Here is a 23,583-nt window from a genome sequence, read left to right as displayed (position 1 = left end):
AAAGTGAGAACAGATTTGAATGACTTTTGGTGTTTGTACTCAAGTAATAGTATTTAATATTCATTTTTGATGTAAGCGTTCCGATGACGCAAACTGAACAAGAGATGTCGGAAGCCTTCCAGTCAAAACTGAGGGAAAAAAATACAAATAGTCTTTGACGCTTATTCTTTCTTTTTTTTAACTGTATGTAATTTAGTTTTATGTTTTAGATATAAGTGCGTCAAGTATTTGAAATATATGTATTTATAAAAGCAAAACAAACCAAAAAAATTCGTTTTTAAATGTTCGCTGAGAGTACTTCCGGTTCAGAGGTCATAGTGAAGGAGGTCAAGGTGTCCTTCCACACGTGTGTCAGAAGCTTCTCCAGTGGACGCACGGCGCTTCCTCTCCCGATCAACTAACTCCTCCACTCCGGTAAAGCCTCTCTTTCCCCTCACAGCCATGCTGAAGTCGGTGGTCCGCGCGGTGGGAGCCGCTGTCCGCCTCTCCCCGGTCTCTGCGTCCACGGCGCGGCTTCTGCCGCTTAGCTGCCCGGCGCTGTGCGCCCCCAGCGCGGCTACGACGCGGCCCTTCACCCGCTCCCTGTGGATGCTCAACAGCGGCGGAGCCTCGTCCGGATTCAGACCCAAACTGTTCAGCTCCAAAGTTCTGAGTCCGGTGGGGTCGTGTGGATGTGGAGGCCTGCACACAGAAGGTAAAACTATGGTTTTACACCACCTGGCCTGCTGGCGAACAAGATCATCCAGATAAATGCAAGTTCTCCTCTGAAGTGTCTCTTGAATCTCACTGAAACGTAGTTTTATTTCATAAAGGCATGAACATGAGGTTTTCCCCTCCTGTCGGCATCCTGTAATTATCTATAAAGACCATTCACCTTGACACGGAGGTGAAATATTCATTTAAATCTGTGTGGTTTAGTTGTTTAAACATCCTATCCTATTTACTTTATCCCGATATTAGAAGTTATAGTGGCCTGATTCAGTTTGCTGTGAGACACTCCCAAGAATTAGTGCTGCATTTGATCTGATTAGACCCCTAAATGGTCGAAAGACACAATTCCAGTGGACAAAATCAGTAATTTTTTTTTTTTGCATGTTTGAAGAACTTTAAAAAAGCTATAGCCACTGTTTAAAGTCGGCACGCTTTAACAAACTTGTTTCTCATCCTGAAACCAGGTGACAAAGCGTTTGGCGAGTTTCTGAATGACGAAATCAAGGAAGAGAAGAAGATCCAGAAAAACAAAACCCTTCCCAAGATGTCCGGCGGATGGGAGCTGGAGATGAACGGCACGGAGGCGAAGCTCTCGAGGAACGTCTCCGGAGAGAAGTGAGTCTGACGGGGGCCGGCTGGCGGCGGCGGGCGACACGACACGGCTGGGAGCTCATGATGTTTCCTTTCTTCACAGAGTCTCGGTCACGTTCAACATCAACAACAGTATTCCTCCCAACTTTGAAGAAGAGGCAGAGCAGGGGCAGCAGAAACCAGCAGAGGAGGAGGTGAGGATCTCCCGACAATAGTTTTTTTGTTTTTTTTAACTTTAAACGTTTTAAGTCTTCATGTATGTGGTTGTTTTCTTTCTTTCTTTACAGCCAGAAATGGTTTCAACACCAAACTTTGTGGTGGAAGTAACGAAACAGGCTGCAAAACATTCGCTGGTGTTTGACTGTCATTATCCAGAAGACGAGGTAAATATAATCCATCCGAGAGCCCGTTTCCACGGCAACGCTTTCAAGGGTGTCGGCCTGCGCTGAAACGGTGCTCAGAACCACTGAAGACGCAACTTTTTTGAAAATGCACCGACTCTGTTGTTGCGTAAACAACTAGCCGTTAGAGCAACAACAATAACGTTTACCTCCGGACTGTCGTGGCTCCCAGTCCACATTCCACTGGGACTTGGTCGTTTTATAGTCGCCGGCGAAATTCCAGGAATATTCGAAGTTTGAAACTTTCCATGGGAATAAATGAGAATTAAGCAAGAATTTACTAAATTGGAAGTTTGGCTATAGGGAACTTAAATATAGTTTAAAAAAAAAAAAAAAAAAGTTAATTTGAGCATAATCCTGACTTAAACAACCAGATTTCATGCTGGTACAGTTGAATCTATGAAGTACCCAGCTGACTGTAGGGCTGTTGAGGCCACGCCCCCCGACATGCCAGGAGCATTCCTCCATCACATGCACGGACGATTTCTACAATCCTGGACCAAACCTTGGCGCCCAGAGCACAAGACTATTGAAGCCACACAGTTGAACCTCTGGACGACACAGTCAAGTAAATTTGATGATGTCATGAGGGAACATATTGAGCAAATTTAATGTATTACATTAAATGTTCAGCTTGGAAAATATCACATATAAATGTTAAGGGTTGTTGAATTTAATCATTTCTACGATGCGTCACAATGCAGGTTCGGACAATTGATTAGAACAAATAATTCAAAATTGGAGAGTTTAACTTCCCATGGAAATTTTGAGGAAACTTTCCAGATATTTTCCACTGCTTTGTGACTACTTTGGCCCGTAATAACGACCCAACTTGGTCGTCCGTCCATACAAACGTCTGTACTCTCGCCACTGTTAATGTTTATTGCGTGTTTTTCTCAAGTTGTTTCCATGTAAACCCAAAACTTTTCTCAAACGATAACTCAAAAAAAGGTGCGTTTTTTTTTTCTTTCCCCCTTGAAATGTCGTCGTGTAAACGGGGCCCCGTCTTCCTCCCGGGCGTTTTAAAAGTTTCAGTTGATTAGAAAAGCGACCCTGTCTGCAGATCAGCCACGGCGAGGGGGAAGAGGAGAGCGACATCTTCGCCATCCGAGAGGTGAGCTTCCAGCCGGACGGAGACGCAGACTGGAAGGAGACCAGCTACACCCTCAACACAGACTCCCTGGACTGGGTAAGGCGAGGAAATCTCCCCTCCGTGTCAGAACAGTTCGGAGGACTCGCTAATCACCAAAGCTGCGGCGTTGCTTCCCCAGGCGCTGTACGACCACCTCATGGACTTCCTGGCCGACCGCGGCGTGGACAACACCTTCGCCGACGAGCTGATGGAGCTGAGCACCGCCATGGAGCACCAGGAGTACATCCGCTTCCTGGAAGACCTGCAGGGCTTCGTCAAATGTAATTAACGTACAGCAGGCCAGTGTCACTTTTTCCGTAAAGGAGGAGGACGGTGTGGCGGTCAGACGAAAGTACTTTGAGATCGATGTCCGCGCCCCAAAAGAGACGGGACGACGACGAACTTCGTGACGGCTGCCGCTCCTCCGCGTTCTCTGTTAAATATGTGAGTTTATATTTCTGTAACTTAACGAGGTGGAGTACGATTTATTATATGAAGCTCATAAAAGCCGCAGGTGACGACAAGTAGAATTATGAGACGTGATTTGCTCTGGTGATTGTTCACGAGCCGAACTCTTCGCCGCCAACGTGGAATCTTTTGATCTTGCAGCCGACTCCATTGCCGTCTCAATCTGTCACTCAAATCTAGATTTGCCTGTCGTGCGTCTGTGTGTTCGGAGGATTGAAGGTCAATAAAGCAGTTTGATATCAGCAGTGAGTTTGTCCGTTTTAATCCAATCAAAGCCCGTGTGATCACATGTTTAACACGACCAGCAAAGAAACAAAAATCTGCCACAGTTATTTGCTGTTGGTTTAAAGAAGGGGTGTCAAACGGAGCTCGAAGCTCAAATTCGGCCTGAAAAACCACCAAGCAAATTGTTAAATTTGAAAGAAAATGCAGATTATTTTTAATCAAATTTCTTAATGCAAGTTTTTTTTTTTTTTTTTTACTTTTCACCGGGAAATTTAAAATTTGTTGTGATTGTAGTCATTTTCAGTAGTAATTGCTTGTTTTTTGTGAAAATAAACTTTTTGTAGAATACTATGTGTGACAATAAGTAGATTTAAAGGTTATTGTGGCATATCAGCAGTTAAAGCCAACTCAAGATGAAGCTGCTTTATTTCTGGATTAATGCTACTGAGCTGATCCACCGTTTATAAAACAAATATCCCACTGAAACAAAAAAAGTTCTTTACTCTTATTTTAATTTTTATTTATTAATTTTTTAACAAAACTATCCCTCCTGTTTCCCAAAAGAAGCATAATAAACCCATTTGTATTCTGCGTGACACCGCAGTCTAAATGCATGGTTCTATAAAGTATATAAAATTAGAAGATAAACCGTAAAGATGGTCTGCTTTTGTCTTCGCTCCCAGACTGGCGGAGGACAAGTTCTGACTCCATAATGTGAACAACACAGACACAATATAGATTTGTGGAGTGTTTTTGTTACATCGGGACGTATGACAATGGAAATAAAGCCATTTTCATCAGTGTCCTCAGACGTTGCACCAGCAACATGCTTGTACTGCAGTCTTTTCACATAATGGAAGAAATCAAATTTTCTCTGCTTCGTGACACAAATATAAAGCAGAAGAAGCTGTTGTCTTCTCTTGGACAAACGTCTTTGTGTCAAATCAGTCCGCCCACATCTGTGCTGCTGCGTCAGGTAAGTTTTCCTTCCTGCTGTCATCTCTTTTCTTCGATCTCTTTTAAAGCACTATGCAAACAATGTATGTTTATAAAAATGTTTACCTTTGACCTTTGCCTTGACAACATCTGCATGACACTATTTTAAAAAAAAAAAGCAGATTTTCCCCCCCAAAACATTTTTTGCAGTGCTACTTCAGACAAACCAGGTGTTTTATTCTCGGATTTAAGTATAAGAACTATGAACTCACCCGAGTGTAACGCCTACGTACGTATTGTTGCAAAGGAAGATGTTACACGGTCGCTGCTGCAAAACATATTGGGGAATAAACTTTTCTTAATATTAGAATATAACAAGAAAAATTTTAACTCTTTTCAAAAATCTAGAGAAACCTTGTTTATCAATATACATGATTGTGCAGCAACAAAACTGCACGTGTGTATGTTTTAACCATAATGGTAACACATTTTGTTGAGTATGTATTGTGTTTATAGATGGATCGATAGATCATTTATTCATCTATCCAAGTATTTGATTATGTGTAATAGTCATAAAGCTTTTTTTTCTTATTTTAAAAGTAATTGTCTGAAACTGTACATACACGTTTGGTGAAGTGAGCCACTCCGAGATTTTTATGGTCGCTTGTATTGTGAAATTTACGGGACGTCTGGGAGCAGAGTCAAACTCTTGGTTTTCAAAATAAAGGACATTTTGAAACGATATGGTTTTCACGTGTGTAACCCCAGCCCGCAGGGAGCTAATGAATAGAAGGGGTGTAGTTGTACGCGGATTCAATTAGTAACACCTTATTTTAACCAAATATTTTTTTTACAAAATGAAAAAGAGCCAATTAATGGAAACGATATTGTGACTGCATTTGCAGAAGCCAAGGCGCACAGGCAGCAGTTTTTTTTTTTCTTTTAAGGAAGAAAATGCACAAGTGGACTTTAGATACAAGACCATGTCACAGTTCTTGCTTTCCACTTCAATTCCTTGTTTTGTTTTGTTTTGTTCTGCTTGGTTGCACTTTCATCATACTTAAAATGTTGCACATTTGAGTTTTTTTTTCTTCTGGCATTTAGATAGTGTGTGTAAAGTTTAAAATATTTATCTTATATGTTAATTATTTAATATAGTAATTCTTTACTAATTTGAACCTATAGTCTTTCTTGTCGAGGGCCCCAAGGGAGTCTGTGTATATATCTAAATACTGTTCCACTACTGTTCAGGCTAACTTAAGTGTAACTTTATAAAGACAATGCGATGTGTGACAGCTGCTCTTGCCCCTCGTGCTGTCCCATTAATCATTAGCTCTCGTGAAGCTGACGCGGTGACGGCGCGTAATTACGCAACAGCGGCAGAGGCTCCAGAGGAGCGCAGCTGGTGGGACAGCAGCTGACCGACCGACCGACCGAGAGGAGAAAGTTCACCGGCTGTGCGCTCACTATGGCGGCCAAAGAGCTGCACGACTCCTCCGAGTCGGACCTGGAGGCGGACCCGGTCCGTGCGCCGTGCGCCGGGGCGGCGGCCGGCCCGCTGCCCGGCTCCCAGGTCATCCACAGCGGACACTTCATGGTGTCGTCGCCGCACAGCGACTCCGCGGCTCGCAGGAGGAGGAGCGGCGGATCCCTGAGCCTCGACTTCGACACGGTGAACCGGACGTGGTGCCAGACGTACCGGTACGGGCCGCTGAGCTCCGGCAGCCTGAGCATCGACCCCACGCTCACCCGGCTCTTCGAGTGCATGTCGCTGGCCTACAGGTGAGTCCTGCCCCCCCTCTCCCCCTCCCCCCGGTACCTGCACACCATCAAGTTTCACCCAAAACTAGGAACACAAAGCCCAAAACATTCTGCATGGACATTCCGTTCACATACTATTTCTGCTCTGCATCACTCTTCTATTTTAAAATAGTCTTTCAACACGTGTAAACCGGACTGAAAGTATGTCCTGCAACCAAACACGTCTAGAATGAAGCTGTTATAACCTCAGAAATATCCTAAACTAGTTGTATAATACACATTTGAATTTGATTATTTAATTTTTATTCATCTGAAACAGCCAAAAAGTCACATGTTTTGATCGCTTATTTAAAAAAAAAAAAAAAAACTTTATTCAAAGGACAGGTTTGCACATAAAACAGCTGAGTTTATTTGCAATTTGCATGGTTAATCTTTCAACAGCAATCAAATGACACAATGCTAAAACAACTGTAGATGTCATAAATCCTCTTAACTGCACACTGACTGAAATTTCCTGCATGATTTTTAAGAAATCCTGATTCAAATAAAAATATAAGCAAAGTGAAACTATTAACCATTTCATTAAAATCAGTTATTGGAGATGTTGTGGAGATATTAAAAAATATATATGTTGGGAATAATCTTTTGTTAATATTAGAATATTACCAGTTCGTGCGCCTGTTGCCTCTATACTTCTATGGTTATGAGTTGAATTGTGTGAATTTTTCATTTTCCTACAGAAACTAAACACTTGTGGCCGTGTGGATGTGTAAATGAGTGATAAACAGCAATCCTGTTCGTTGCGGCTTGTTTGTGAGAGTTCAAGAGGTCCTATGCCTTGTTAGGATGAGTTTAAGCTCATGATGCTGGATATTCATAGTATTTTGACATTTTCTCAGACGGTTTTCACTGTAAAACGGTTGACAGAAAATGGTTGAACTGACACAGGAAGAGCCTTTGATTCCCTCTGGATAAAAAAACAGTTCCACATGAAATCCCAGGTCTCCCCCTGCCAGACGATTCTCGTTCGGTCGTGAGCGCTGATCCTGTTCCTGTGTACATGTGTTGTCACTCCTCTTGCACAACCGCCTGGAAAAGCTCGGCCCGACGCTGGACTTTGATTCCAGTTGGCAGGACAGGGAAAGATTACAGTGTGACGGAGGGGAAGGCGCGAAGGCCCGGAGATGAGCCCTGCACACTTTCTGGGTTTGTTTTTGAACCGCGGCTTCGGCTCAGATTTCACGCGCCGATAGAAGACATTGAAAGAGGCATTTATTTTACTTCCTGCTGTGTCTTCTGTCCTTTTTAAAAAAAAAAAAAAAAAGACGTGTGTTACAATAAGTGACCTCTGACCCAGAGAAGGCTGTTTATCCTGACCGTCGCTGTCTTTTGTAACCACAAAAAGCACATTTCCACAAAGTAAACTCTCTCTCTTTTTTTTTTTTGCTCTTCTGAGTACTTTATATGTGATGTATTATGTGCAGCCTGCCACTCTGGCACTGTAATAACCAGGGTGATATTAATTAGGAGCTGTGTTTTCCACTCGGTAATGTGCTGTCTCTGCTGTTTGAGAGCGAGCCTCTTTCAGTCCATTAAAAGCAGCTTGAAATCAGTTCCCCCGGCTTCCTAGCAACTCCCCGAGCACCTCGCATTAGGAGTCCACTTCTCCGCACTCGCAGCCCGGCACTGTGGCGCGAGAAACGCTGATGAGGAACTCGTAGTCGGAATCAGGATTTTACAGCAGAGGAGAAGCAGTTCGGCTGCTCGTTTTATTTTTTTAACCATTATTCTTGTAAAAAAAAAAAAAAATGTTTGCATGTTTTAGTGGAATATTTCTTCTGCAGTCATTTTAAATCTTGAAGCATGGAAAGGGGAATTTTACATTTTGTCTGAACAAGGTTTTGTCATCACCTTCTCTTTCATATTCGTAATAATGTGCTTTCCAGTGACACATTTTATAAAAAATTTAAAGAAAAAAAGTTATTTCTCACAGGCAGAGTACATCCTTGAGACGTTTTCAAGATATTGAGATAAGAAATAAAGATAATTTAATACATAAAAACACTTATGTAATTGATATGAATGCTTTCATGCTTTCTGATTTTTCTTCCCCAAAATATTAATGCTCCTTCTCTGTCAGTTACAATATGTTTTATTAGGTTCAGTCAGCCCTTTGCAACATGCATATTGTGCATGTTGACATCCAGATGATGTATTTTTATGCACACGCAGCCTCACACGACTGTATTTAGAGTCACTAATTCACCTCAAGCACATGTTTTTAGTCTGCGGAGGGCAAAGCATAGTCGAAAGGCCAGTTGTTCCTTGAGTGGGCCAGACTGGTCAAATTTTGCCATAATAACCTTTGAATTTACACTTGAAAGATTTGCTTTATTGTGGCGCACAGTGTACGCGATGAAATTGTGTTTTAAATTGTTGGTAATGTAAATGATGACAATCTCAACATGAAGTCAATTTTGATGAAACATTCTGCTACAAAATACAGTGAAATTTAAATAATAATTAAAAAAAACCTCCTGTAACGGTGTATATAGAGCCAAATACAACACCGTCACCTCATTTACTTGTGTTGGAGTGTTGGATGTCATTTCTTCAGTCTTACTGCTGATGTCTTTAATGTTGGCAGTTGTTGGTTATACCATAGAGCTTTCCACCTCTGAGGTATTGCTCTTATCTTCAGGGGATCAATAGAACCAATCGATGGTTGATGGAAATGATAAAAAAATATAGGATAATAATGGAGGAAGTCAACTGGTTGTCTGTAACGAAAGAGAAACTACAGCTAGAGTAAAAAACGTAGAGTTATTGTTTCATATCAGAAGTTTATTTCAACAGGTTTCTTTTTTTTTCAGTGAGAATCTGGTCCTCGGAAACCAAAAGGACAAATAAATTGGATACTGTGCTCAGAACCACTTGGCTCCCGAAGAATATGTAAAGTTTAGATCACAACTTGAACAATCTCATGACCACGCTGGTTCAAAGCTTTATGGTGCAAGTGAGAGTCCCAACTGGACAGTTGAAGGTTTGATTCTCAACTCTGCCTGTCAGAGTGCTCTTGAGCAACACATTGAACCCGAAAATGAAATGCTCTGTTACTGCTTTTTATACTATAAACTATATCGACGCACCTCCTCTCGGAGCAAATGATGCATCATTGATTGTTTGCCTCATTTTACCCACAGTGGAAAGATCGTTTCTCCCAAGTGGAAGTCTTTCAAAGGTCTGCGGCTGCTGTGGAGGGATAAGATCCGTCTGAACAACGCCATCTGGAGGGCTTGGTTCATCCAGTGTGAGTCCACAACGCTTCACCTCCACTTTCCTGTTCCTCCCTATGTCGTCTTCACTTCACGTCTTTTACCACCGTACACGTACAACGTATCCACTGATTAGTTATTTTCTCCTCTGCGTGTTGTGGACTCAGATGTGGAGAAGAGGAAGAACCCCGTGTGTGGGTTCGTCACCCCGCTGGAGGGCTCCGAGGCAGACGCTCATCGGAAGCCCGAAGTGAGTGACTTCAACCCGCCGGGTAGCGCCGGGCGTGGTGTCCTCTGCTGAAAGCCTCATTCTTCACGTGTCTCCGGTCCACAGGCGATTATCTTAGAGGGCAGCTACTGGAAGCGGAGGATCGAGGTGGTGATCAAGGAGTATCACAAGTGGAGGATTTACTATAAGAAACGGGTGAGCGCTCGTCTTTACACACTGCATGTTTCAAGGTCCCGTATTAAGCAAAAATCCACTTTGTAATGGTTTCCAGTTATATGTGCAACTTGTTCTGCACGTGCTCAGTAGACAGACAATAACAACAATGGCGGCCTCCAACAGTCCAACTTCGTCGTCTGTCCAAACAAATGTCCCTGTACTCTCCATTGTTACTGTTTATAGCGTATGGTTGAAACAACAAATGCACCCTCCTACATTGAAGCTATATTGTTTTAATCGTTCCTGCCGTTTCCGTGTAAACGGACATCGTCTTCAAAACAAAACTTTACTGAGATGAAAAATGCAATGAAAGCAAGCAGTAGTCTGGAAAATACAGGAGATGGATGTCACTCTTCTTGTAAACAGGAGTCAAGGAAATAGTAACCATAACCACACTAGCTTCGGCTGATGCTGAAACTAACATTTGGCTCCTGAGCATTACAGAAAGAGACAGCAGCTTTACTACTGTTCCACATATATCAAAAGTAAAGGCATTCCAGTAAAGTTCTATTAACAAAGTCGATTCCAGAGAAGAATTATTTTGAATGACAACGACGACTCGGCATCATAACTCATTGGTCTTTTCTTCTGCAGCTTCAGAAAAAGAAGGATGACATTCTCTCGATGCTGCAGGAGGTGAGTGGGAAACCTCCTCATCGTGTTTCGCTCAGGTTTCTTCCTGCAGGACCTTTGAGCATATTAATCGCCGTGGATGTTGACCGCTGGCCGACTGACCCAGACGCCACTGCGAGCGCTGCGGTTTGACCTACTGGCTGTGTTTGTGTTCCAGTGCAACATCTGGTCATCAAAGTCCTCTCGGGGTCTATTTTTAGCAGGCGGCGTTAGTCTCCCTCGGCAAACTCGAAAGCAAAGGAGGAGAGAAAGAAGGAAGCGTGAGAAAAGTGGAGCCATGCGTCACGGCCTGATATTCGCAGGCGATTGACGCACATTGATTTACCGGCGGTGCCAACGACTTCAACACATATTAAAAAAAAAAAAATAAAAAAAAAAAAAAATCCATATTCGGGTGAAATAGCTGCAAAATTTAATGTCACTTAATCAAATCTGACCTACTTCCAGTGGCGCTTTGTGTGGCGCCGGGGCAGCGACTTCAACCGTGACGCCAAGAGAGGCGGAAAGAGGGGAGCGCCTCATTCATGAGAGTATTCACATGAGAATGTGACATGTGCCCTCAGCGGTCCCCCCCCCGGACGCCCAGAACCCAAAACACAGTCACAGTCCTGCAGATTAGCTGTTGATGTTGTTGTGCGGCTCTTCAAAGGACACTTATCAGGTCAAAGATCACTTAAACCAGATTTTAGTGAGCGTTCCTGACGTCTTATCTCTCACAGATAAGGCTTGTTTTTCCTGTTGCTTTTGTTTGTGTCGTATATTTTATATATTTATAAATAATATAATATAATAATATAATATATATAAATTTTTCAAATTTGTTGCATTTAAAACTTTATTGGGCAACTATATTTCATAACTCATGGTTAATTGAAGTGAATGGTCGAATATATAAAAAAAAACTAGTGCTAATTAATAAGATAGATGTCCGTTTATGTTATATAATAGCATAAACAACATAAGCTTGGATCTTTTTGCTTCCGCAAAGCATCTCCTTTCAAGTATCATGGAAAAAGTGTGGAAAAACAACAGATCGGTGCTGTACACATAAAGAAATTGCAAATGACACTGTTTTTGAAATATACATAAATTACAGGTTTTATTGCACATCAGTAGTACCAAATGACGTGTAGGTGATCTTCAAGAGAGGATAAAGCCAATTTTGAGAATTTGTAAGCAAAAAAAATGCTAAACTGAAGAGGATTTTACTCGGTTTGATGCCTTCTTGCAGGAGATTTGATTGTATATTTTGGATGTGCTGTTGGTTCAGTTCTTCAGTTCACACATATTTTGTGTTATCAAGTGAAAAATGCAAAACATTCGTTACGTTTCGTGTGTCTGTTTCTGCAACGCTTCCCAAAAAAACCCCTACTTTTCGAAAAAGCTCTGACTTGGATAAACTAAGGAAAGCCCACAGCTGTAGTAAATGGTTCTTCTGCACATGTGCGAGTCGATGGACCATCAGAACAACGTTTGCCTCCAGAGTGTCGTGACTCCCAGCCCCCGGCTGACTCGGTTCCTGGGATCAACACCTGTAGCATTTATTTAACCAGTAACTATTCATGTGCAGCCCCGACCTTCCGCTCCTCTCCCTCGTTTCACCGCTTCTTCTTCTTCTTCTGCTGCTGCTGCTTATTCAAACGTTCATCCGTCCTTCACGGTTGAGAATCGCTGACTTGGATGGCTCTCCTTTTAAGTTAACAATCTTAGAGTGATGCTATTGATTTCCAGCCTGTTTTGCTGACATCTGCAGGCTTTGCTGAAGTCAGCAGAACCATGCCATGTGAAGATAAGCTAAGAAAAATCCAACACATTTAAAGCACAAACGCATGATAAAGACAGTGTCTGTGTTCCCAATGGTAATTCTTACTTGATGACAGTAACTACATTGAGTGATGAAAGATTCCACGATCAGTGAGTGATTGTACACTTCAGATTGTAGAGTTTGGTTTGATCCATTTATTTTTCGACTGATTAAACAGGACAGCTTTTTTATTGGTTTCTTGACGGTGTAAAGCTGTATCAGGATGAGAGGACGAAGGGCAGGATTGATTCGAGTGCTGTGCCGATTCAGTTTCTACATCGTTCAGAGGACAGCTCGGCCGTCTGCAAGGGGAAGTGAACAAAATGAGACTTGACTCCGAAAGATTTCTGACATTTCGCACACGCACACACTATTTGTGTGGCACGACACTATATTTGTCGGTGAGGATATGCTCACATAATTAGAGGTTGGAAGAAGGAACGAGTCAGTTTGCAGACTCTACCTTCTAATTGTAAAAAGTAAGAAAAGCAGTGTGCTGTCGTCACTGTTCAGCCGACATGTGCAGCGTGTTGCCAGGTCCTGCGAGACAAGAGAAAGCAAACAGCAAACACATTTGGCTCTTTGAGCACAATGGATTTCTTGCTGACTTCCTGTCATCTTAAGCGCTCAGCTTAAGGGTAAATGTTTGCCTGTTTGTGTCCTTTAAAATATTAATCTTCTCTGTCAACATTTAATCTAATCCATGCTTTTCAAATGAGGCTTCATTAAACCCCACAGTTGCAGGAAACCCCCCACATACAATGTAAAGGCTGCCAGTCGGAAGTGAGACATTATGCGGCGCTCACATGCACGCTGGTGTTTATTTCCTCGTCGAAGCAGCGGCAGTTAGAGGCAGCAGGGTCTCCAGGTTCTCCTGTCGGGATGCACGTGTGTGTGTGTGTGTGTTTGTGTGTGTATGTGGCTCCCAGAATTAGGTCAGGGACAAAAGGCTGCCGCTCTTATTGAAATGGTGGGACATCAAAAATAAAGAAATGAACAAAGCCGACATAATGATAACCTGTAAGGGGCTTGTGTTTTTGAACAATGTGTCAAAAGTGCTTTTTCATTATGCACTGTGCATACACACACACACACACAAGCATGCATATTCACGCGGCAATCTTACCTCATTTATACTTGGACACACTTCCACGCTGGAAGAGGGGATGTCGTGGGTTCAGACGTAGTCAAAACAGTTTCCGGCTGGATCTGGGCTTCCCTATAAATGCGGCCTGCGGTTCAGAAGTTGAGAGCGAAGGAGTGAATCAGGGTGAGGCGTCTGCACGAGAGGGTCGCATCCGCAGCTTCAGCTTCTGTGAGTTTTCTCAAAGAAACAGGCAGAAAATGATACTTTTTTTGGGGGGGACAGCTCAATGCAGGATATGGATTTTTTTTTTTCCCTGTTCTTTTAATATTTTTGTATTGATTATTTGATATTTGTGTTTTTCAAAGTTTTCCCGTTGTGAAACAAATGTGCTGTACTCCATCCATGGGACATCAAATGTTGCACACGTGCAGGTGGAGGGACCCAAACGCCATCAGTTTGCATTCAGGACCTTTCAGTCTGCAGAGCTCAGATTGATGTGTTGTACCAGAGACGCGTCTTGATTCCGGTTCCGCTTTGCTCCGCAGGGTCCGATCTGTCAGGCCAAGCTGGACAAACGCTCCTACCAGACCTACCAGGAGCCTGAGGCCGCCCCGGTGGAGGCCCACATGTTCGACCTGGACTGCCTGCTGTCCGACATCTCCGACACCCTGTTCACCATGACGCAGAAACCCTGTCCCTGGGCCAGCGACCGGCACAACAGTGAGTCTCCCCTCCGAAAACCGACACAGTTAAAATGACCCTTCTTGATTGATCTGCTTCAAATGATGTGTCCTTCTGTTCATATGCTTGAATTGTTGGTTCAGACCTGTCATAAGGAAAAGTTCATCAGCTCTCATAGGCTTCAGATGCTCTTCTAGTAAAGATATAATATATTATAACTCTTTAGAAACAATCTGATCCTTTATTCTTTTGCTTGAAAATGTTAAACTTTTATATTCCTTCAGTTTATGGAGTCTCTTCTTTCTCTTGTACAGTTAATGGACGTGTCATAAAGTTGCAGAGTTGGAGCTTCACGGAAATTCTTATTTGCGGAGTCATGTATAAAGTGTGGCTGGACAATATATTACAGTAATGTTGTCTTTGCGATATCAACCTTTGTTTGTTTGGTCTTCGCTACACTACAGGCTTATGTCAAAAACTAATATTACAGCAGTGGCAAACAAGAATGAAGCCTGGTAAATAATCATAATGTTGAATAATTGCTCATATTTTCTGGTTGTGGTCACATGGATGGGCTGTTCATCTATGCACAGGAAAAGAAGCATCGCTCTCTCTCTCTCTCTCTCTCTCTCTCTCTCGCTCTCATGAACTACATCTAACCCTGTGCTTTATTCCTCTTCAGCATACACCAGCAATGCTGACATCATTCAGCCGGGTCTGACTCCTCTGCAACCCAACCTGGAGGATTTCATGGACATACCAGGTACTCGTCCACTCATCTGAGTCTCGATTGACACATGATGGGAGGTTCGGTACAGAACCGGGTGATTTTAAGGCAAAAATAAGCTATCTAATATTCTTTAGAAAATCTTTACAAGGTTGGATTCGAGCCTTAATCTAATACAGTCTTAATACAAAAGTTTTTATTAAAAGTGTTTAACTGATTAAGGGCCATAATTAAGTCTGGATGCTGCAGGCAGAAGTCAGAAACTCGAAAATGAATGAAAAATAAGCAAAAATCCAACAAACGGACAGAACTGCAGATTCATTAGCGAAAAAAAATAAAAATAACAGTGAAGTACAGAACACAGTCTTTTCTGGCATAAAGGAATAAGATGGAGAGCAAATTTAAAGTGTTACAGCAAAATTCACGTTTTCTTTGCCTGTAAGTTAAAACTTATTGATACATCCTGGAGAGTGAGAGGCGGAAAAACTTTTACAGCCTCGGGCAGCTTTTTTTTTCTTGCAAATAGCAAACAACATGTACACAGCCAGAGAGTCGGCGGGCTTCAGGCAGAAAGCCGGCTGGAGTTTAGGTTCTAACTCAGAATCACAGCGACGGCGTGTCTCTCAGCTCCTCTGTGTTACTTTCAGCGAAGCAATCCAGCAGCCCCGTGGCGACACATCAGGCAACCTGCTGCCCACTGCTGTGTGTGTGTGTGTGTGTGTGTGTGTGTGTGTGTGTGTGTGTGTGTGTGTGTGTGTCCGTCCTGCACCTAGGCTCAGGGAGTTAATGTTTCTGACACACTCCGGTCTCCCGAGGTTTTTTTTTTTTCACTTCAGAAGAAAACGAGTTATTTTTGTGTCGAAAGAAGCCAGTAAGCTCATATTTGCTCGTTGTTTCAATAACGTCAGATTGCAACTTTGCAACAGAGTGACTGGTCGGGGGATTTCATCCTTCCAGTCGTCAACACCACAAGTCTGTTGTAACTGTATGGATTTGTGATGCTTTGGTGGCCACCCGTGAGTTTAGCACAGATTATACAAGCTTATTGTTGCATGTTGGAGAGTGGATGTGTCTACCAGTGTTTGCCTTCAATGTGATGATCTTATGCTGAATTTTCCAATATAGAGTCCCTTTGTCCAGCTGACGATGGACTGTTAGAGAATTAAGCAGACAAATAAAGAAATCTCAGAATATCCAAGATTTTCACGTTTTTTCCACCAGAGAGCACTGTCACACTGAGAATGTGTGATGTCACCACAAAAGGATAAAATTAAACGGATTTATGATCAAATGCATTCATATTTGACTTAGAAATACAATCAGCTGGTATTTATAATTAATATTTTAGGTTATTTAAGAAAAAAAAAAAAAAAGAAACAGTTTTCTCACCATTCCTCTCCTCCTGACAGTGTTATTGACAGTGTGTGTCTGTGTGTTTTCCTCAGATATCTTCATGAACTATCGAGGCCAGCCCACGGAGCAGACTGATTTTGCTGACTGCGGCTATTTTGAGAGCTCATCTGGCAGCGCGTTCGCTGCGGCTCCCTCCCCCGTGGTAACAGCTCCTCCGCTCCTTATCAACACACAGCTGGCTCAGGTACCGCTCGTCTGTTTTTAGATTTCATGCCGCAGGAGTGTTTATTAGCAGCCGTGTTGCGGTTCGACGGGCAAAATGGATGAAATCTCGTCCTTTGCAGCCCAGTCTGGCCGCTGACGGTCTGCCGCAACCTTCCACGTCTGATCCCCGGCCGGACCAGGCCAGGCCGGGCCCGGACTGCAGCGAATACCACTCACCTGGCATCATGCCGTACGGACCTCAGTCGTACCACAACGCCCCTGCGTCTGTGGTTTTCACCAGCGGCGCCGAGCAGCCGGCCGCCGCCGGCGCGCCTTTTCTCTACCCGCTGCCGTGTCACAAGTTTGGCTACTACACGACGACCGGCGTGACCTCCACCGTCATCACTCACACCGCCTCCACGGGGGGGGCGCAGGGCTCCGCGCACCACGCCCACGGCTACCCTCACGCGGGGGACGCGTACTCTCAGGCCCCGTCCGTGACTTACTCGGCCGTCGTGCCCGACCCGGTCCACGCCGCGCCGCCCCCCGTCACGGCGGCCCACTGCTTCTCGGTCCCCGAGCAGGTGGCCGGCGCCGCGGTCAGAGGCAAGCACAGGCAGAAGACCGGCGGAGCGAGGACGCCGGGCCCTCGGATCACTTCCCCCACGCCCACCAGCTGCCTGGCTAAGCTGCTGTCCTCCGGCGCCCACGAGCGTGAGTCCGCTCACACCGCCGCTCCGCTGGTAGCCCGCCGCCGGCCTGTTTCCTGTCGTGCTGCGATGACTCACGTTTCAACTCTGCTTTCAGGGAAGCCAACGCGGGGCTTTGACACTTCTCTGGTGATGGCCAAAGGTCAGAGGTCAACGTCTCCTGGCTCCTCAGTGAGTGCGTCATTTAAAATCACAAATGGCAACATTGAAGCCGACTTAGAAGAGGACCTTCTATAACAAACTTTCTTACCACTGTGAGGAGGTTGATCTCACTGTTACAACCGACTGTGGTCCGGAATCGACACCCGTTTCCTCCCTGTGTAATATTTTATCTCTAATTTGCAGATTCAAATACTTCCATTATCTTTCTTTTCAAGGCCTTCTAGAGCTCTTTAGCTCAAAATATGATAACACACTTTGAACACAAGGAGAAGAGCAAAATCTAATATTCAGCAGCTGGTTTGAATCTTTACAATTTTCTGTTTTTACACCATATAAGCCCTGCTGTCGGGAACCCCGGGGGCACGCAGAGGGGTTGTGTTGTTGTTTCCTGAGGTGGACCTGCGCTTCATAAACCGTTAATGATGCATCTGCAAGTTCACTCGCAGACAACTTGTTATGACTTTTTATTTGTCTTTATCAGACCCGGGCATCATGTAGGCGAGGAGCCTTTGGCTGTTCGTGACCAGCCAGCGAGGGATCAGTGAGAAACCAGAAATAATAGATAATTGCTTTACATAATGCAAGTAAAACCACTGTTGTGCTTTCATTTGGGACGTGGCAGCTTACAAAATTCATGATTGATCACTCTGGATCAGAAGGTCTCGAACACGAGGCCCGTGGGTCAAAACCAGCCGGCAAGAATCTCCAATCCCGCCCACCAAACCATCAAACAAATTGTAAAAATTTAAAGAAAGTAAACAAATATCTTAAGAGTAACAGACACAACACAACACTGAGACCCGAGCTGAGATATTGATGATGCTGCCATGAAAGATAGCAAATTAGTACTGGCCTCAAAGCCATGGTGTCACCCTGAGTTTGTAAAAACATCCATAATGCAACAGCTATAGCAGAAGTTTTTTTGGGGGGATATTTCATTGTATTTTACACGAGAAGATTTCATTCAAATTGGCTTTCTGTTGAGACTGCAGTAATGTCCTTTATAATAATTTAGTTTTGTGAAACTATTGACATTTTCATCACATATGCTCTGCGCCACAACGAGAAAAAACTCCAAAGGTTAAATTTGAAGTTTATTATGGCACTATTTTACCGGCCCAGCCCACTCGAGATGAAATTGGGCTGTGTGTGGCCCCCGAACCTGAATCCTGACCTAGATAGTCAAATTTGATAGTTTTCTCAGGGCCTCATAAAACCAGTCAGTAGGAGCATCGGGCCGTATATTGCCATGCAGTAAATATTTAGCTTCAAATTCTTATAAACTCTGTAAGAGTTAGAGTTAGAAAGAGGAGTTAGAATCACTAGTCTATCACAGCGAGTGAGTGAGTGAGTGTCAGTGATTCACCTCATTAGAAGAAAACCTGCCATGCACAAGAGAAACAAAGAAAAATGCTGCCAAGCCTGGCCTCAAACTGGGAACACTCTTGCTTATGAAGTGAGAATTGTGCGATGATCTCCTCCTGCCGGTCAAACGGGATTTTCCGACTTTCTCTGTCTGTGTTGTTGAGCAGATGAGCGGCGGTGCCCACGTGTCTGGAGCGATGCCGCAGCTGCAGCACGGAGCCGCGTGGCCTGCAGGGATCCCCGTGCTGACCCCCCTGCACGGCCACAGCGGAACTCAGGGCAGCTCCTCCAGGGGCCCGGCGGTGTCCGTCCTGCTCTCGCAGGGCTCCGTGCACGCCGCTTCAACCCTCCTCGTCCCCAAGACGGAGAAGCTGTCCCCCGTCCAGCTCTACGGCACCGAGCGCAGCAGCCTAACGGGTATGAGCTCTGCTCTCCAAACACTGTTTGCGGAGCTGCCGTACCCGGGTTGACGTGCAGACTTCTGCCTTATGTGGGAACTTTAGCATTGTGTTTACAGAATTTCGGCGAGACATCTGCTAAATATCCTAAAGTGAGTACACAAGGAGGTGGAGCAGCTGTTCACATAATTTATTGCAAACATGAAGTGGCTGGAAGCGCAGTCTGACTGCTGCGAGCTCAAATGTTGAAGTTTAATGTGCAGAAACACGAGCACTGTGAAGCAGAGAGAGCATATGTAGCTTCACACACTACGGCGCAGCAGATGATTGAGGGTTTTTATAACTGGAGTAATTGGAAAAGTTGAGCCTTGCCATATGATTTGGAAAATTAAACATCATTTTTCACCTGGACATCGGGCTTCTGATAATATGTAATGAAAGCACATGAACATAAACTACAACTGAATGCTTCAGTAAATATTAACGTCCATTCAAAGATAATGGGCCTTTTCTTACTCTGTGTTTTCACTATTTATTATATTCAGTGTGATGAAGATTTTACACTTTCCCTTGTGGGCTTCATAAATGTCATGCAGCATATTCAAAAAGGGATTTTTGGTTTTAACTTTATGTTCTCGAGATTTTTCGATGACAATTGCGAAAAGCTAAGTCGAATTTGGGAGACTGAATCAGAGGTTCAATTCTGTAGAGAACAAAGCATTTTACTTTATACATTTCATTTTAAATTAAATTATTATTAAACTATGAATTCATAATATTATTAATGCCATTAATTATTAATAATAATAAGCATTTTGTAATTGTTGCCTGTGAAAACTGTTATATAAATACAACTTAATTAATTTACATGAAAAAGACTCTTTCGTAATGTAATAACTGCAGCTAATGCTGCAATAATACATAAATGTGACTACATTTCTTGGAAATAAGAAGCTTTTTTGCAGGTTTTGTGCAGTGTGCTTATCGAAAATAGGTGGATGGTATAGTTGTCATATTTATTAATTGAGGATACATATACTCTGCAACACCTTCTTTTGACTTTGGTTTTAAAAAATCTTTTACAACATTATTGGTAAGTTATTGGTTTCATTACATTAATAATGGCCGGAATCATTATTGGTTGTCGCACACCTCATAAAGGAAGTAAAATATTGATCCACATTCACGTTTTTCCTCTAATACCAAACTTTTCAGATCAACTCTTTTCAATTCTTGTTTGATTCCTCAAGAATTCTGTAATGTACGTAGAGGATGTACATGATTATGTTTCTTACTCTTGTGGACGTTGTCATCTCTGTCATTGTGAAGTAAAACTTGTGTCCTCTTTGTTACTTTTAGTGAATTTTCCACTGCATCCGGGCCAAACGTCGCCGCCAAACCTTTTAGACAAAGCCTCCAACCCCGAGTCTCCACTCTCCGGCTTCTCAGGACACGTAAAGATAGAATCAAGTAAGGTAGGACGTATTATCATTTCATCTCCATTCACTTCTACTTTTAAACTGGAGGTCTTGTTCATTTAACATAATGAGGCCAAAGAAACCAGTCTGGCTGGCTCTGTGGGTGTGAAGTGCCATGTCCGTCTGAGCTGTACTGTCTTGCAGCAAACAGAGACCAGGAGGATAACTCACATCTCGGCTGAGCAGAAGAGGCGTTTCAACATCAAACTGGGATTTGACACTTTACATAACCTTGTGACAACACTCAGCTCGCAGCCGAGCATAAAGGTACTGGGGAAAGCTGGGGCGGCTGGATTTCTGATAGATGTGCGGAAAGGGGGGAAGCAGGGAGCATCAAAGAGCGCTTGGATGACTCCAGACTTTAAACTTAAAAAAAGACGTGTTAAAAACACAGCCGGGGACATTTGGATGTTTAGAGGTTCAGTAGCGTTGAAAGTTTGAGCTCTTCTGAGTGAAATGCAGTAATCCCTCTGTCTGCTGGCACAGATCAGCAAAGCCACCACGCTGCAGAAGACGGCCGAGTACATCAGTAAGATGCAGCAGGAGAGAGCTCAGCTGCATGAGGAGGCGCAGAGGCTCCGGGACGAGATCCAGCTCCTCAACTCCGCCATCAAGTCAGTGCTTCAGTTCAGCCTCTGCTTTTCCATTCTGTCGTACTAAATATGACAGTAATACAGAACATTTTGACATTATAATGTCCATTTATACTGACCAGCCAAAACATTATGCCCACTTGGTTTGTTAGTGTGTGTGTGTGGGTTTTGTCAGACGGCAAAAGGAAAGAAGGTCAATAGGATTAAAACAAGTTTAAAGACTAAAATGTGATCGCAAAGCAGGCCGTTGTTTTTGCACATTTCAGTAACGGTGCAATTCAAAGTGCTTTACTTCAGCAAACATGAACTCAAGATGATATTAGATTGTATGTGGCCATTGACTCCACTGGTTTAAATTAACTCAGAGTCAGTGCCATCCTACAGTTTTCAGATAGCTTGTTTCAAATATTTTTTGGATGTTTGGTTCTTCAGCTTGGAACAGAAAGCAGGTGACCTGAGAGGTCTGGATGGTTCGAACCACAACAGAATGTCTGAGCGGTAGATGACTTGGTCATTATGTCTCCAAAACTGCAGTTCTCTACTGGTCTAAGGAAGAAAGAAAAGCGGTGAGATAGTTGTTTATGGAGTCGGCTGTCAGGGATGGCCGATTTAGGAAGGACTCATTAGGCCGAATGCTGCTCAAGTTACAGGAGCTTGTTTATTAGAAGCACACGGGAAAGAGGAGGTGAAGCAAGCAGCAACTAAAGCTGTGCTGTTTAGACAAAAATCCAGCCTGAAACAAAAAACAAGAGTCAGAATCGGACAAAAACAGGGTCTTAAAAATCGCCACCTTACAACTTCCAGGACATGAATTATCTGCTGCCAACATCTTGGTGCCAGACGCCGCAATGTCAGAGAGGGTGGTCCTAATGTTATGGCCGGTGGGTGTGACCCCCCCGTCCTTTCTTTCCCCGTGCCGCTTTGTTGACTCGGTGTGTCTGTTCACCAGCGCGTGCCAGCAGCAGCTCCCAGCCACCGGCGTCCCCATCACGCGGCAGCGCTTCGACCTCATGAGGCAGAAGTTCAGAGAATACGTCCGAGTGCAGACTCTGCAAAACTGGAAGTTCTGGATCGTATCCTTGTGAATGTTTTAATCTCCCCGGATGCTCATTAAAAAACATCAAGCCGTCGCAGCTTTAAATAAAAAATTAGTCTCATAAGAAAAATACAAAAACAAAAGAAAAAAAAGAAAAGAAAGAAAAGACAGGAGTTGAATGTAATGAAGAGTGAATGAAGGCGTGTGAGACTGTGCGGTGACTGGCTGTGGCGTCGTCTGGCATCCTCACACTTTGGAGGAATATCAAATCATGTTCTGTTTCTAAAGCCTCTCTCTTTGAATCCAAATGAACTAATTACACCGAGCATTACGCCAGCCTGGTGCATGCAGAGAAGGATACTGTGTGAGTTTGTGTGTGTGTGTGTGTGTGTGTGTGAGAGAGTGAGATTTAAAGTGTAATGCTTTAGTTGAAGTGTCTCTGCTTGTATTGCATAAATGATCATGATAAACATTTAATCTGTAACTCTCCCCTTCAATACTGTGGAACCTATTACTGCTAACATGACGGCTTCTTTATCATTTATGTGAGCCTCCGTGAATAATCACGCTTTACTTCCAGGGATTGTGCCCTTGTATGTTCCAGCTGAGATTACGAATGAAAAACATTTACTTCTCCGGGATTATTTACTGGATATTTGACAGCTAATTTTCTTTCCCTCTCCGCAGATAATGCGTTTAGCAGAGAATGCACAACTGGCGGAAGAAGGAAATTACTCCTGACCCTCTGGGGGTCGGACGCAATTTGTCACCAGATCGCGGGAAGCAAAGGTTGAAAAAAATTAAACAAAAATAGTCTGGAGTCTTTTGTTAACTAAAATGATCAAAGGAGGAGTAAAAATCTGATTCAGAATTTTAGGTATTTGCATTGAAGCCGTGTGGTGGACAGTGGTTAGCACTGTAGCCTCACGGTAAGAAGGTTGTGGGTTCAAATACTGTCAAAAATGCCCACTGACATTCTTCAGTTTTGTTCTTTTTTTTTTTTTTCAAACCTCACCCATTTATCCGATTATTTTTCCTCAACTCGGTGTCAGTTCAGTATCATCATCGAGCCTCTGTTTGAGTCCTATAATGGGATGGTGTCCACCGCCAGCGTAGAGGACCTGTGCCGGTCCACCCTGTCCTGGCTGGACCAGCACTGCTCCCTTCCTGCGCTCAGACCCAGTGAGTCCAACACTCGCCCTATCTGGCCACGATGGTCGTCCTCCACCCTCCCTAAAGCCTGTCGTTTCCTCTGCAGTGGTCCTGAGTTCACTCCGCCTCCTGAGCACCACCACAGCCATCCTGACAGACCCCAGCTCGCTGCCCGAGCAGGCCACGCTGGTTGTGACCCAGGGTGACCCTACCGCCGGCCCGGATCACTCCTTGCAGCCCGCCACTCATCAGTGA

At 43.7% G+C, this 23,583-nt stretch overlaps 2 protein-coding genes across 2 annotated transcripts; both read left to right on the top strand.

Annotated features, from left to right (window-relative positions):
* The first annotated feature begins 321 nt into the window (after positions 1-321).
* On the top strand, positions 322-3,541 carry c1qbp (complement component 1, q subcomponent binding protein). Its single transcript, XM_080508942.1, has 6 exons — positions 322-694; positions 1,176-1,326; positions 1,406-1,496; positions 1,590-1,685; positions 2,767-2,892; positions 2,975-3,541. The coding sequence occupies exons 1-6, from the start codon at positions 442-444 to the stop codon at positions 3,122-3,124; spliced, it is 867 nt and encodes a 288-aa protein (XP_080365068.1). The 5' UTR covers positions 322-441; the 3' UTR covers positions 3,125-3,541.
* Positions 3,202-23,583, top strand: mlxipl (MLX interacting protein like; the record flags this gene model as incomplete). Its single annotated transcript, XM_080509047.1, has 19 exons — positions 3,202-3,241; positions 4,477-4,504; positions 5,842-6,246; positions 9,429-9,535; positions 9,668-9,750; positions 9,835-9,924; positions 10,540-10,581; positions 14,015-14,189; positions 14,833-14,913; positions 16,323-16,474; positions 16,575-17,148; positions 17,242-17,315; positions 18,839-19,088; positions 20,429-20,544; positions 20,692-20,814; positions 21,034-21,161; positions 22,090-22,213; positions 23,229-23,358; positions 23,435-23,583. 19 exons carry the CDS (start codon positions 3,202-3,204, stop codon positions 23,581-23,583), a joined length of 2,871 nt encoding a protein of 956 aa, XP_080365173.1.

The sequence above is a fragment of the Blennius ocellaris genome (assembly GCF_963422515.1).
Source record: "Blennius ocellaris genome assembly, chromosome: 14".
In the NCBI taxonomy this organism is placed as follows: domain Eukaryota; kingdom Metazoa; phylum Chordata; class Actinopteri; order Blenniiformes; family Blenniidae; genus Blennius; species Blennius ocellaris.
This window is presented reverse-complemented; position numbering and strand designations above follow the sequence as displayed.

What these genes read in the sequence shown, in the direction of transcription:
- c1qbp (XM_080508942.1), top strand. Translation starts at nt 442, where the DNA reads ATGCTGAAGTCGGTGGTCCGCGCGGTGGGAGCCGCTGTCCGCCTCTCC. An exon ending in TGGAGGCCTGCACACAGAAG is followed by an intron (nt 695 to 1,175) that starts GTAAAACTATGG and finishes TCCTGAAACCAG; the next exon opens with GTGACAAAGCGTTTGGCGAG. An exon ending in AGGAACGTCTCCGGAGAGAA is followed by an intron (nt 1,327 to 1,405) that starts GTGAGTCTGACG and finishes CTTTCTTCACAG; the next exon opens with AGTCTCGGTCACGTTCAACA.